Below are 14,006 nucleotides of genomic sequence, written 5' to 3'. Positions count from 1 at the left end.
TTGAATTTTTGTATTATTGCTTTATGGCAAAAATTGGTAATGAGATATTTTTGTTTTATCAAATGATGTGAAGTTTGAGGGATATCAAGGTCTTCAATAGTTTTAGATGTTCAAAGTTTTTCTTAAATTTAACTACCAAACAATGACGTCATTATTTTACAGCTTATAATACTGTTGCTATCTTAGTTTTATATATTGAATAATAATAAAAGATATTACTAAATAACTTTTTAAAGCTTTTTTAACCTAAAGATTTGAATGTCTTTTTATATAAACTTTTAGGAAAGCGTTTTGCTTTAATTTATAGTTGAATACACCTTAGTCCCTTTCTTCTCCGTTAATTCAAGTTTATTTACATCATAATCAAGACATAGAGCTGCAGCAACTTTTTTAGTAAGCCTGCAAAGGTCATTTTCAAGATGGTCTACAACTCTATTCTTAGTATTGGAGTCTGACTTATTTTTTTAATTAGTACTTATTTTAGACTTATTATTATTATAATTATTATTATTTTAGTACTTATTTTAGAATTTATAGCTGGGACGCTTGCAAGAGCTACAATAGTAACAACAATAATAATCGTCAATATGGCACCAATCGTGACTTCCTGTTCACACAAAACCATAGCTATTTTTTTCGTTGAGAGATGGTTCTTTCTCCAATTAGTCTGTTGACGAGGTGAAAAATTTGTGCTAACTGGTTTTTAGCCTTACCTTGTAAGTCAGTTATTCTTCCATTTATATCGTTGAGTATTTTTAAGCATATTGGAGATATATATTTTCCAGATCACAACCGAGTTTTTTGAATTTTAAATTCTTGCTTTTTATTTGGTTTCTGAAATTTTTATAATTTTAATTTGTTACTATATTTTTTTATTTTAATGAGCTCTAACATTTTTTTTTTTTTGAAATTTAAAAAAGCATAAGTGTTTAATAATCATATAACTTATAGCTCTCAACTTTGATTATAAATTATCTGTTCATTTTATTTGCTTTGAAATAACTTTTAATCTTACTAATTATACTTCTAAAATAATTTTTAAAGTCTTGAATATTTTTGAGTTATTTTGCGTTTTTTTCAAACCTCTTCACAATATTTTGCTTTTTATTTTAATTTTTTATTTTTATTTACAATGAATTTATATAAGTGTATTTGCAGATAAATAAGGGACTTGTTAATAAGACAAAAGCGTCTTTTTTTTGTCTTTCCCATCTTTATATATTTTAATACACAAAACTTGTAAGTATTATGTTTACGTAATATAAACAAATAAATAAAAAATTAACTTCCGTTTTCAAACAATATACTGTGTTAAATGTATAAATTAAAAAAAAAATTGGAATATCTAAGGTGGGAGGAGGAATTCAACCACACACTCCCTGCCAAGGATCCCCCCTTGTTTCCAATGAGATAGCTTTTAAGTCGAAAGAATATAACGCTACTTCTAGAAAGTAATGATTGCCATCCTGGGTACTTTGCCAATTAATGTGAATGTTTTCATGCTAGAGTTCGTAATATATATATATTAACCATGTAAAAAATCATAAAAATTTTCTCTAACTAGCCAAGATTTTCTGCAACAATGGGCACTAAAAATTGACAAGTGTCAAATTTTTGGTGTCATTTGTCGCAGAAAAGCTAGTGGCGCCATGCCAGCCCTAATTGCAGAGAGGTAGTTACGGCCAAATTCTGACGACAGTACTAGTTTCAAGAAGCTACAGAGCGTTAAAATTCGGTTATCAACATTGGTAAAATTTAGGGGGCTTTAAAGACCCATTATACTTTTTCTATTTACTCTTCCTTTATTTCTTGAGTCAAAATATTCTAGTTTCAGACTTTATGAAGTTTAACTTGGAATTTGATACATCGACCAATTGCATTACTAATTTTTAACTGAATATAATTCTTTTAGGGAAGCAATGATAAATTTTCATCTATAAGGATTCTTTAGAATTTTTTGAACTTTTTTTATAAAATTTTAAAGGGAATTTTTTTGCTTACAACTTTTATGGAAATATTATATTTGTTATATCAGATTTTATTTGCCTTAAACCAGTAATTGACTTTCCTTAATTCAAAACTTCAGAACAATTTTGTTTAATGTCGCTGTTTGAAAGGAAATATTTGTATCATCAGAAAACATTTTAAATACCGTTAGCAAACATTAATGTTTGCTGACGATATTTAAAATGTTTGTTACTATTACAAATATCGTCAGCAACCAATTACAAATTTCGTCAGCAAACACAAAAACTGTACATGTATATAAAAGTATGTAAAAATAACCATAGATATTAAAATATATCAAAGTTGTTAGCACTTATGCTAGTTAGAATATATGCGAATCTCAATAACACCGTTCGGTCGACATACGTCGCCTTTTGATATGAGCCTTAAATATTCTAATTTTCGGTTAATAAATTAGAAATTTGGGGCATATTATTATAATGACGCACCCGTTGAGATAAACAGCGAGATCTGTTTTGGTCGGTTTAATTTTCAGAATGATCCCCATTCAATTTGTTTATTAAAAAAAAGTGACGAAATTAAAAAGTTTTATCATAGAGATCTAGTTGTACTTTTTATAAAGCATTGATGTTAGCTACAACTATGTTGTCGGATTTACAAGAATCTCTTGACCAATTTTCTACTGGAAACGATGATGTTTTTGCAAAGTATCAAAACCTAAATGGTTTCGATCCAAGTTTGTTTAATTTTCCACATCGACCCATTGAAAAAGAAGCTTTGAAGCTCGAAGAACTAGAGATTGTGCAAAGATTGAATAAAAAAAGAAAAGAAACTTTGGATTTGTTAAGTAATCAAGAAATCAAAACTGATTACCAAAATGATGTTAATACAGAGCTTTTTGAAAAAGAACTTCCTTTTTATCAGAGAGTCAATGTCGGAGAAAGTGTGGGTGGGGTATGTTTGAAAATACTTTTGAAAAATACAAAGTTTTTTAACTGTATTTGGTGCTTATATTGTAAAAAGGAAAAATATTTTTTTACTATTCTATCAATTTTATGTTTGTAAACTTATCTTTTAAGGAAAGGATGCATGTCCTTGACATTATTTTAGTTAGAATAGTTCTTAATTTGATGTCTAAAATATTAGAGCAAAAATTTTCTGAAAAATTATTAGACTGAGAAATGTATTTAAATTTTTTACTCTGACTTATACCAAGATTAATAAGTGTAATAAAAACAAATCAATGCAAAGTTTTTATATTTTCAAAGTAAGTTTTAATAAACAAACTAATTCTTATTTTATAAACTTAGGTTCCAATAGATGAGCTCAATCAGGCTGGCGAGCTTTTGTGTGAAGCATTGTTCATCCGTGCAAAGTACATGGCACTAAGCTTGCAAAGTTTTAATCCAATTACAGCAAGAAGTCTTCAAACAGTTAATGAAAAATACAGTTTAAAAGATTTCTATGATCAAGTTGCAGAAGAAAATATAGATTCTCCAAGATGTAAGTATTGTTTCACAAAATGGAAAAAATTTTAGGCTTTGAAACAGAAAATATTTATTTTTTCATATATATTTTTACTTTTCATAGTCCAGCCTCGCAGAGAAAAAAATTTAGTGCAATGCCACAAGGGTTAATACACACACAGATATATATTATCTGTGTGTATGTGTAGTATATAGGTATACTACGAGGAACAAATGATAAATCTATCTGGTTACTTGTTTAGCTAAAATCATCAGGGTTAAGGTCAAACCAAAGGTGGGGGGTCAAATATGTGTTTTATTTAGTGATAGTATGCTATGCTGTTGTATTTATATTGTATTTGATCAAAAAAAAAATATTAATATTTGTATTTAATTGAATATTCGTTGTTTCATAAACTAGGGTGACTAGCGTTTATTTAGGAAAAACCAAAGGCTTTGTTGTTATTTTTTTGTTGTAACAAATAATTTTTTTCATTCTTAAATTTAAAATAATTAATTTTTTTTTTTAGTGATATTTATTAAGACTTTTATTCTTTTATTTACCATTTTATCAATGTTGTCTTGAAGGTTCTTTAATTGTTCATAAAATAGTTTCAGTAATTTTACTTTAATTACTTCTTATTAAGTTGAAAATAAAAATGCAATTAAAAAAAAAATATTCAAAGAAACATTTTTCGTTTTAAACAGTGTTGAAATATGAGTCACAACACATTTTTTTTAAAATTTATGTAGAAATGTTTTTGAAATATGAATCATTTTCTTAAAATTTGTTATTAAAATAAAAAACAACTATATTATCTAATAAAATGAATGAAAATTAGCAAGTTAAAAGATTTATAGTAATGAAGTTAATCAAAGTCAATCTTTTTTTTTTTTAAATTTAAATTGTTAAAAACATCTGTATTTTTTAAAACTCAAACTACAATTATTTGTATTTGCTTAACATAAAATACAAATATTTGTATTTGTGTTTGTATTTGGAAAATGCAGATTATATATATTTGTATTTGAATTTGTATTTAGGAATCTAGAATAAACTTATTTGTATTTATGTTTGATAAATTTATTTGACTCTGCATCTCAAAGTTATTTTTATTATTTTTTATTTTTACAATTGTTAATTAATTAACAATTTTTAAAATCTTTTTGTTGTTACAAAAAGATTAAAAATAAATCTTTTAAATTTTTCTGTTGTTTTAGAACTATTTAAATTATACTTAAACTCAAATACATCTAAAATTATATACAGGTTCTAGTTAACAAAAACAATTCAACCAACATTTTTTAATTTTTTTTTCTTCTGACATCAACATTATGGTTACACTGGGACAATATAGTTATATATTGGTATTAAAAAAAAATGAATAAAATGGCTTGTGGTTAAAATAATATAAAAGTAATACATCATCAGGATGTATAACTGATTTATGCTTTTGTTTATGTCACAAACAATTTTAATGATGGTGGACCTTTTACTGTTTTTTAAGTATACATAACTAGACTGCTTTTTAACAAGCTACATGTAGCTTACCTATCTTGTATAATAGCTTACATATCTTGTATATTACCTATCTTGCATATTAGCTTACAGATATGATAAAGATTTTTTTTGAGTGTGTCACTTTTTTATTAGAATGTTAATCCTATACAATTCAAGTAAAGGTCAGTTTATTATATTTCAACACAATGGCCTGTGGGACACAGGCTATTGGTTGAAATATAATGAACTAACCTTTAAATATAATGGTGTCAACATTCAAATGGTATACTCCAACACATGTACTATTTCTATGTGTAGTGCCAAAAAAAGGCTAATCTGCTTTCAATCCGTATTAAATCAGTTCAATCTTTTTCAAGAAAACACAAGTTTTTCAAATTAAACCTAAAATACAATAAGAAAAAAGTAACTTAGTATTAGTGATAACTAATTTTGTTTCAAATTTGAATATTTGAACTCGTTTAATGAGCTAAGTACAGTTTGGTTCAATTTTTAATCAGAATATTTTTGAATATTGTGATTAAAAATTGAACTTATATTAAAAAATTTTATATTAAAAATTTAACTTATTTATTTTTATACTGGCTGTTTGCGCTGTCAGTGAATTTTACTTCACCATCAAGATCAGGGTTGATAAAAATCATGTTTAAGAAAATTGATTTTTTTTATTTACTTTGATTTTTTTTGATGGATTTCATCTAATGTTTTGAATTAATTAAATTAATTCAAAACATTAAAAAATCTTTTTTAATGTTGGTTATTTTTAGGTTTTTAAAGGTTTAATCAATTAAATCCATTAAATTCATGGATTCTAACGTTTTTTGATTAAATAGTATGAATAGGAAAACCAATTTTTCTGCTTTCTCAGTTCTGAGTCTATTTCTAATGTTTGAATACACAAAACCAAATTATGAAAGTATTCTTTCAACTCCTGTAACTGAAGCAACATCAGTATGTACTCCTTCAACTGAAGCAACTCCTTCAACTGAAGCAACTCCTTAAACTGAAGCAACTCCTTAAACTGAATCAACTCCTTAAACTGAAGCAACTCCTTCAGCTGAAGCAACTCCTTCAACTGAAGCAACAGTAAGTAACTGATCAACAAGTTTCAGTAATTCCAGATTCACACAATCATTATGAGATTTCCACCAATCAACAATGTTATCATGGAACATAAACTTTTGAAATAATGCTGCTTCAGTTTTAAAATTACACAAAAGTGGAAAAAAGTCCATTCCAATCTCTATTTCTTTATCAGTTAAATCCTTACCTCTGTATTTAGGGTTAAAAATATTAGCCAAGAAGTGAGCTTGGGTAATTGTCTGTTGTATTCTTTTGGATAAATTCTTTTTAGCATCTTGGCTAAGCTTAGGCTTAGGACTCAATTCCCTCTGAAGATTTTTCCGTATCACTACACTGTCACCAATAGTATTAGTGTCCTGCTGCATCAGGTCTAATGCAACAGCAATTGGTTTAAGTATTTGTAACAGTTCTTCTGCACTTTGCTTTACACCAAGGTTATTTACAATATTTGTAATAGTCTTATCAATTATTATTCTATTATCAATTATTGTTATATTTTCTTCACAAGTTGCTAACAGAATTGGCCAGTATTTTAGATAAGATTCAAGACAATCAGCCAATGTGTTCCATCTGACATCTTGGGGCACTACAAGTTGTAACCCCTCTTTTGCTTTTTAGAATCAATCATTTTGCAGCAGGAAAATGATTGTTGCTAAAATATTTAACAACTTAATTTATCTGCTCTTTGATGTTTGGAATTACCAAATCTTGGGGCAATAGATTGAGAATATGAGCTGAACATCCATACATTATAACACTAACATCAGTTTCCCATTGCTGTCTTATTTTTGACATATTTGCTGCATTATCAGTTACTACATTGCGAACTTTACAAGCAAATTGCTTTTTGCATTTATTTATAGAAATAACAGCAATGTCAACTAAATAATCAGAAGTATGTAAATGACCAGAGATATCAATTGTATCTGCAAGATAGATATCTGAATTCGTTGTTGTTACTATTGCACAAACTATTGGTTCACTATGGATATTGCTCCATCCATCAATACTCATGTTTACAGACTGATCATGAAGCAAACCTGAACAGCTAGTTAAACTGTTCTTGTGAACAGTATGTATTAGTTTTCCACCAATATCAATTCTATTAGGAGGGTTATATCCTGGGTGTAAAAAATGGATCATTTTGATAAACTCTGGATGTTCAACTATTCTGAAAGGAGAGTTAGTAGCATGAATCATTCCTGCATATGCTTATCAATTGCTTCTTTTCAGATTTTGGGATTTTTATAAGGTATGAATCCAATGGTCTTGCCACTGCCTTTTTATTTGAACACAAAGCCTTGTTTTATCTGCAGTTGATTGACTAGATTCAATTTTCTTAACAGAACATTGACTTTGTGGTTCTTAAGTTGCCTGGTTGATATTTTCTAAGTTGTCTTGACAAATAATGTTTTCCTCATCTTAAACATCTTTCAAAAAATTACATTTACCAGCACTTGTGGTGTGGTTTCTCATTCCAGCAACCAAACCTTGCATTTGTACACCGCAGCTTATCCATTTAGCTTTATTACCCTTTTCCCAAACTTAGCAGGTATTTATTCAAACCATGTCCTAATTGCATCTCTTTTTCTACCGACACCAGACATTTTTATTTCTAGTTATATTATTTTTATTTTCAACTATAAAATAACAATCAATTATAAATAAATACTGTAATTTAAAAAAATTTGAATATGCTCTTATGTAAAAGTAATATATTTATATTTATTATATAAATAGTAATAAAAATAGAAATTAATGTAATTAGTCAATAAGTTAAAACATGAAACAAAAAATTTACTTATATGGATAAAAGTTTTACAATAAATTTAAAAATTAAAATAATAATTTATATGACTAATATATATATTATATAATTACCTGACTGTTATAAATAATACTAATTTATGCAGGATTTAAATCATGATTTAAAGTGATTTAAATATTCTTCTTTCTTCATTCTTTATAATTCACCTCCCTAAGGCCGAGAAGGCCACTACAGATGAGAAGGCTACTTGTGGTTATAACCCTCTCTCAACTCCGAAACACAAACAAGGCCGCTGCGCGGAGAAACAAGTTGAGCGCGGTACTACCAGGGGCGTGGTGGGAATCGAACTCGGAACCTCTCGCTTATGAAGCGAGCACTCTACCACTAATGCATCAATTGATTTAAATCAAAACAAACCTGGTCAGGATCCATTATTCCACTGGCCTCGACAGTGAAAAATGGATCTTCTGATGTTGTGGATAGTCTACTTTCAGATTTTTATATTATTAAAACATAACTAAAGACTACATTAGTATTTTGAAGCAGATCGTCATGCATAACATAATACTGCTTGCTTTCTTGGGATAGATTTCTGTTTAAAGAGCTCACATATATAACAAATGGATGAATAGTTGGTTTTTGAAAAAATATGATGACTTAACTTCATCTTGTGTAAAAAATAAAAAAATTTCAGCAAATTTATTTGAATAACACATTTTTTTGGTTTCAGGTTTTCTTTGAGCTGCTTCAAAAAATTTACCTGGGATTTGTTGACATAACAGCATTTTGTGAGTTCATATAAGTTTTTTACTCTTCATGTTGTTAACTCTTCCAGAGATTCATCAGAACTTTTAACTATTGTTTCAAAAGAGCACCTATCAGTTTTCATCTGTTGCTTATAAGTTATTTTATTTGGTGAATCCTCTGCCAAGTCATTAAATTTTTTTGTTAACTCTTTTTTTAGGACACATCTCACTATCACAAAAAATACTTGCTTCATTATCTAATAAACATACAGACCATCAAATCTTTTGACTTTTATAACCAACTGTGTCTTTATTTTTTTTTAAATGACTTATAAATAGTTGCACCCTTTATATGGACCAGTTAACAGGTTGAAAGGGTCCAACCTGCCTACTGGTGAGAAATTTTTGTTTTTAATGCATTAAACTATAGATGCTATGAGTTCTTTTACTAGATATACACTTAAAAACTGATTATTAAAGCAAAGTAAATGGTTTTTTTTCTTCAATTTTATGTTAGTTGTAAAATAAAAAACAGCCCCAGAAATGCTAAACTTCTTATTGAAACGAATACTTTTTTTCTCTTGATAAATTTTAAATTCGTGTACTGTTCCATAGGAATTAAGTGGTGTAAAAACATTGTTTTTCAAGTAGTATTTAATAGAATCTACCATAAAATGGTTTAATTTGTTGATCATCTTGATGAACTAGTTTAAAAAAGTGTTCTGCAGCTCTGCAAAAACTTGTTTTAATATGTTTAATTAAGGTTTCTTGGTAAATCAATATGTACAGCTGTATACACTGGAAAAACAAGAAACATGATATTGTAGTTTTTTGTTAGTTTTTTTTAGTTAGATAGTTTTTTTATCTTTGTTGGTAAAGTAAGGTTGGGTAATTATGTGAATAATATTGTGTCAAGGTGTTAATACTAACATTAAATAACTTTTTTTAAATTTTTTTGTTTTTCGTGAACTCAAAAATTGAATTGATTATGATATGATTATGATAAGGGATCGTTCATAAATTATGCAATGCCTAATTTCACATTAAACAAAACAAAAATAGAAAAACTAGATCAAAATTTTTCCCTCGCAAAACCTTGATAAATAAAAGTCATCACAGAGAATTAAGTTTAATGAAAATCGCCGCATAAAAGAGTCTAAGATCTCCTTCTGTTTTTTAAATAAATTTAGCATTACATAATTTATGGATGATCATAAAACATCTCTATGATCAAAAATTTGATTTTCAATTGACATTATTCTCAGTCTGGTAAGGAAGTTGAGTGGTAAAGTACTCGACGTGATTCTTTGCCATTTTTGTTCAGGTTTTGGAGCTATAAAGTTGAGAGAGGGTTATAAAAACAAATATGTTGAATAATCTGTAGTTTTGGTAAATATAAAATGTTTGATATCTAGTTTCTTGTCTTAAAAAAATTATTTTTGACAATAATATTTCCATTTTTTTAATATTTCCAAGCAGTACAAGCACGTTTTTACCTTTACCAAAAAGACTTTATAGCTTTAATGTATTTTCTTGCTTTTCGTTTGGAAAAAATAAAGTACCTAAATGTTACAACTCTCAAACTCTCCCTGATCTTGGTAACTCTGATCACCTCATTATTATATGTCACCCATCATTTTATCTATATAAAACATACCTACCTCCCCTAAGTAAAACTACCTACCGTTTTGGTAAAATAGGAGATATAGTAGCATTAATTACTGACCTGACCTCGAAGGTTTAGTCGAGTCGTATCATGATATCTGAACTGCATGCACAAATTTCTACAATGCAATATTAACTGCTTTAGATTTGTGTCAACCACTAAAAACTTGGATGACCCCCTATGTTCAAAGCTTAATAAACTTTTGATATGGTTGATCACAACAAGTTGCTCTTAAAACTTTGAATCTTGCTTCCTCGCTGGCTAACATCATGGATTGCTGGAGTCATTTAAGGTAGCATTCTTATACCTAGTTTACTTACATTATTCATACATGATATGAATGATTTTTTACCAACAAAGATAAACCTACAAAAATATGCCAATGATCTATTAACTTACATCATCTATGACAAAGATGCAAAAAACCTACCTCAATCTATTGTGGATTAAGTATCGAACTGGTAAATTGTTAATGGCATTATGTATACCCCTATACTCTCCTCTTAAAACAAAAACTTTTTTGACAGTATAAATGTTTATTTATGCCATTAAAAATAATTAGATTTTTAAATCTTTGTTATCTAAATAATTCAGATTTTTTAAAGCTTTTATCTGTCCTTAAACTGAAATAATTTTTTTTCAACTTGTTTATTTAAAATTCCATCATGGTAATTTGTTTAGTTTTTAAAAGTATTGAAATATAAAAAGTTATTATTTTTTCTTTTTAGTTTTTTCTTTTTAGTTGATCCTTTATTTTATTTTATACATATTTTGAATGACAAGATTTTTTATTTAGCAATGTGTGTTCTTCAGGAAAATGAAAATCTTACTCCATGCGGTTCTATTTGGAAACCATATATATGTGATGTTTCTGGTGATAGTGGTTATCAGTTTGAACTTATCAATGGTGTATTTAGAGTATATGATAATAAAGTCCCTATAGAAAAATCTCTGGCATCAGTAATACATCCTATGCCATGCATTGAGGAGTTTATGGAAGATCAAAAGGTTTTACTGTCATTGTCAACTCACGGACCAATGTATTTTTTTTGCAAATATAATTTTCCTCTTTTTTTAATAATTTTTTATATCTTATATAGTTTACATTTTGGATAATGTTTTATATATTTTTGAGTGATTTTATTAAATTATCCAAGTAAGTTTGACATAAAAAAACAAATGAAACAATAAACAGTATAAATTTAGTTTTCCACAGATAAAAGAAAACAAAAAAACTTCTATTTTGTCTGGATGATTTGACAAGTATCTTTCTTGAAAATGATTTACAACAAAAATTAAATTTAGTGTTTAATAAGTTTTTTATTTATAGAAAATCTTTTACCTTTCGGCGTCTTCAGTTTTTGGAATCAAAGTTTAAACTTCATTGTTTGTTAAATGATGTAAAAGAAAATGCTGCTCAAAAGGAGATTGTACATCGTGATTTTTACAATGTTCGAAAGGTGAGTTTTGTATTAATTTGTCTTTTAATCTCATTGTTATCAAACAATGAGATTAAAAGACAAAAGGTCTTCTCTTTTCAATCGCTTAGAACAGACAGGGTTCTTAAATCTGATCTCACTTATGTAACTGATTGGGGCTTTCAGTGGCTTGTGATTTTTAACTCCAACCAAACTCAGTTCTTTACTGCAAACAACTATCACAATACTGTTGACATTCCTATATTAATGTATGGTAATCCTCTCACTGAGTCCTCTTCTTTACTACTTGGATTATTGTTCACTAGTGACCTCTCATGGAAACCATATATACAATATATTGCTAAATTAGCATCTGCTATGGTTGCTTCTCTTTATCGTGCTTGCCATTTTCTTATTTCTGATGGAAAACTGTTGTCATTTGGGCTGGGTCTTCTAATGATGCTCTTTCTCTTCAAGGCAAGGTCCAAAAATACTTGGTAAAAGTAGTTGAACCCCTTCTATCTGTCAAGCTTGAGCGTCTCTCCTATCGTTGTAAAGTTGTAAAAATCATGATCACTGCTCAAATGAGCTATCATCTCTTGTTTTGTCAACTAAAACTCATTCTCACTTGACTCCTCATTCAGCTCATTTTTTCATTGTATCTGTTCCTGTATGCTCTAAAAACTTTTTTTTATCTAGTTTTTTTCCCCACATCTCAAATCTTTGGAACTCTCTCCCATTTTCATATTTTCCTGACTCATACAACCTACAACTCTTTAAGTCTTCTGTCAACCATTTTCTTGCTCTTTAACTCTATTCTTTTTTTTCTTCTAGTAACTCCCAACTTAATAGTTGCCTGCAGCCAAACTTAATAGTTGCTTGCAGCCAAACTTAATAGTTGCTTGCAGCCAAACTTAATAGTTGCTTGCAGCCAAACTTAATAGTTGCTTGCAGCCAAACTTAATAGTTGCTTGCAGCCAAACTTAATAGTTGCTTGCAGCCAAACTTAATAGTTGCTTGCAGCCAAACTTAATAGTTGCTTGCAGCCAAACTTAATAGTTGCTTGCAGCCAAACTTAATAGTTGCTTGCTGGGAGTGAATAAGAATAATAATATTTTGTTGTTTCTTTTTGTGTTGTCCAATTTAATATAAATTTAAAAAATTGAATTTAATGTTGTTTTATTATTTTTTTTTTATGTTTTAAAAATAAATAGTAGTTTTAAAGATTTTTAATAGATTTTTATTTTTTTATTTTCAGGTAGATACTCACATTCACGCAGCTTCATGTATGAACCAAAAGCATTTGCTTCGTTTTATAAAAAAAAAAGTTAAAGCACATGGTGATGACATTGTCAATGTTGTTAATGGAAAGCCTCTTACATTGTCAAATGTAAAAATACAAATATTCTTTTTAAGCAGATTTTTTTATATCTTATTTTTATATTATATTTTTTATATCTCAATCAAACTTACTAGTTCTGAATGCTCTGAATTAATCTTAATCTTGACAAGTGGTTCTTAAGAATGTTAAGAAATTTTTAAAAGTTGAGTCAAGTAGTGAGTCAAAGTATAATATTTGAAATTAAATCTTTTTTTTTATACTTTTAAAATATTATTAAAATATAAAAATATAAAAATATTTTTCAAAATAAGTAAAAAAAAAATTAAGGTAAGAAAAAAATTAAAATAAAAACTCAAAAAAAAGTAATAATATATAATGAGTTAATGGTGATAACAAGAATTGTTTTTTTTTTCAAAACAACTTTTTTACAATAAAGTTCACTGAAAATTAGTAAGCCGCGGCTAAAAATTAGAAAATTTTTGCAACCCTGGCCCTGGCAAAATTATAAGATTTAGCAGGGGTTGATAGCCGTAGCTAGAAAAATATTTTTACTACATAATATGTTATAATTTTATGCTTATATTTACTAATTGTTAAATACTGGCATACATTTATATATTTTTTAACTCTAATTTATTTCCAACAAGATTGCAAGCAACCACTATTAAGTTATGAGTTTTAAAATATACTTTAAAATAGAGAATAGTATAATAAATGCTAGGGAACGTTTAACTTAAAAAGTTTAAGTTGTATAAAAAAAGAAAACATATAAATGGGTAAGAGTTATAAGGTTTTTTTTTGATGTTCAAGGAAAAAAACAGTTAAAATTAATAAAAGGGATAGATACAGTAAAAGGATGCAACTTGTTGAATAAAAAGCCAAGCAAGAATGAGTTTTTGTTTATTGTTATAGAGATGATAGCTCATTTAAGCATTGTTCATGATTTTATTTGTAGAAAAAAGACAGAAATGCAACCTTTCAACAATGAAGGAGTGGCTCAAGCTTGGCAAATAAAGCAGGTCAAATTACA

General features: G+C 27.8%; 1 protein-coding gene across 1 annotated transcript in view; it reads left to right on the top strand.

The window, feature by feature from the left end:
* The first annotated feature begins 2,223 nt into the window (after nt 1–2,223).
* LOC100214610 (AMP deaminase 2) overlaps nt 2,224–14,006 on the top strand; it is a 40,795-nt gene continuing 29,012 nt past the window's right edge. Inside the window, exons 1-5 of the mRNA XM_065788728.1 lie at nt 2,224–2,922; nt 3,279–3,471; nt 11,013–11,256; nt 11,547–11,676; nt 12,893–13,024. Coding sequence (XP_065644800.1) covers nt 2,596–2,922; nt 3,279–3,471; nt 11,013–11,256; nt 11,547–11,676; nt 12,893–13,024 — 1,026 coding nt within the window. The 5' untranslated portion in view covers nt 2,224–2,595. The remainder of the gene's footprint in view (nt 2,923–3,278; nt 3,472–11,012; nt 11,257–11,546; nt 11,677–12,892; nt 13,025–14,006) is intronic.

This window comes from Hydra vulgaris, chromosome 01 (assembly GCF_038396675.1).
Source record: "Hydra vulgaris chromosome 01, alternate assembly HydraT2T_AEP".
Lineage (NCBI taxonomy): Eukaryota > Metazoa > Cnidaria > Hydrozoa > Anthoathecata > Hydridae > Hydra > Hydra vulgaris.
The sequence above is the reverse complement of the archived record's forward strand: the minus strand, read 5'-3'. Positions and strand labels throughout refer to the sequence as shown.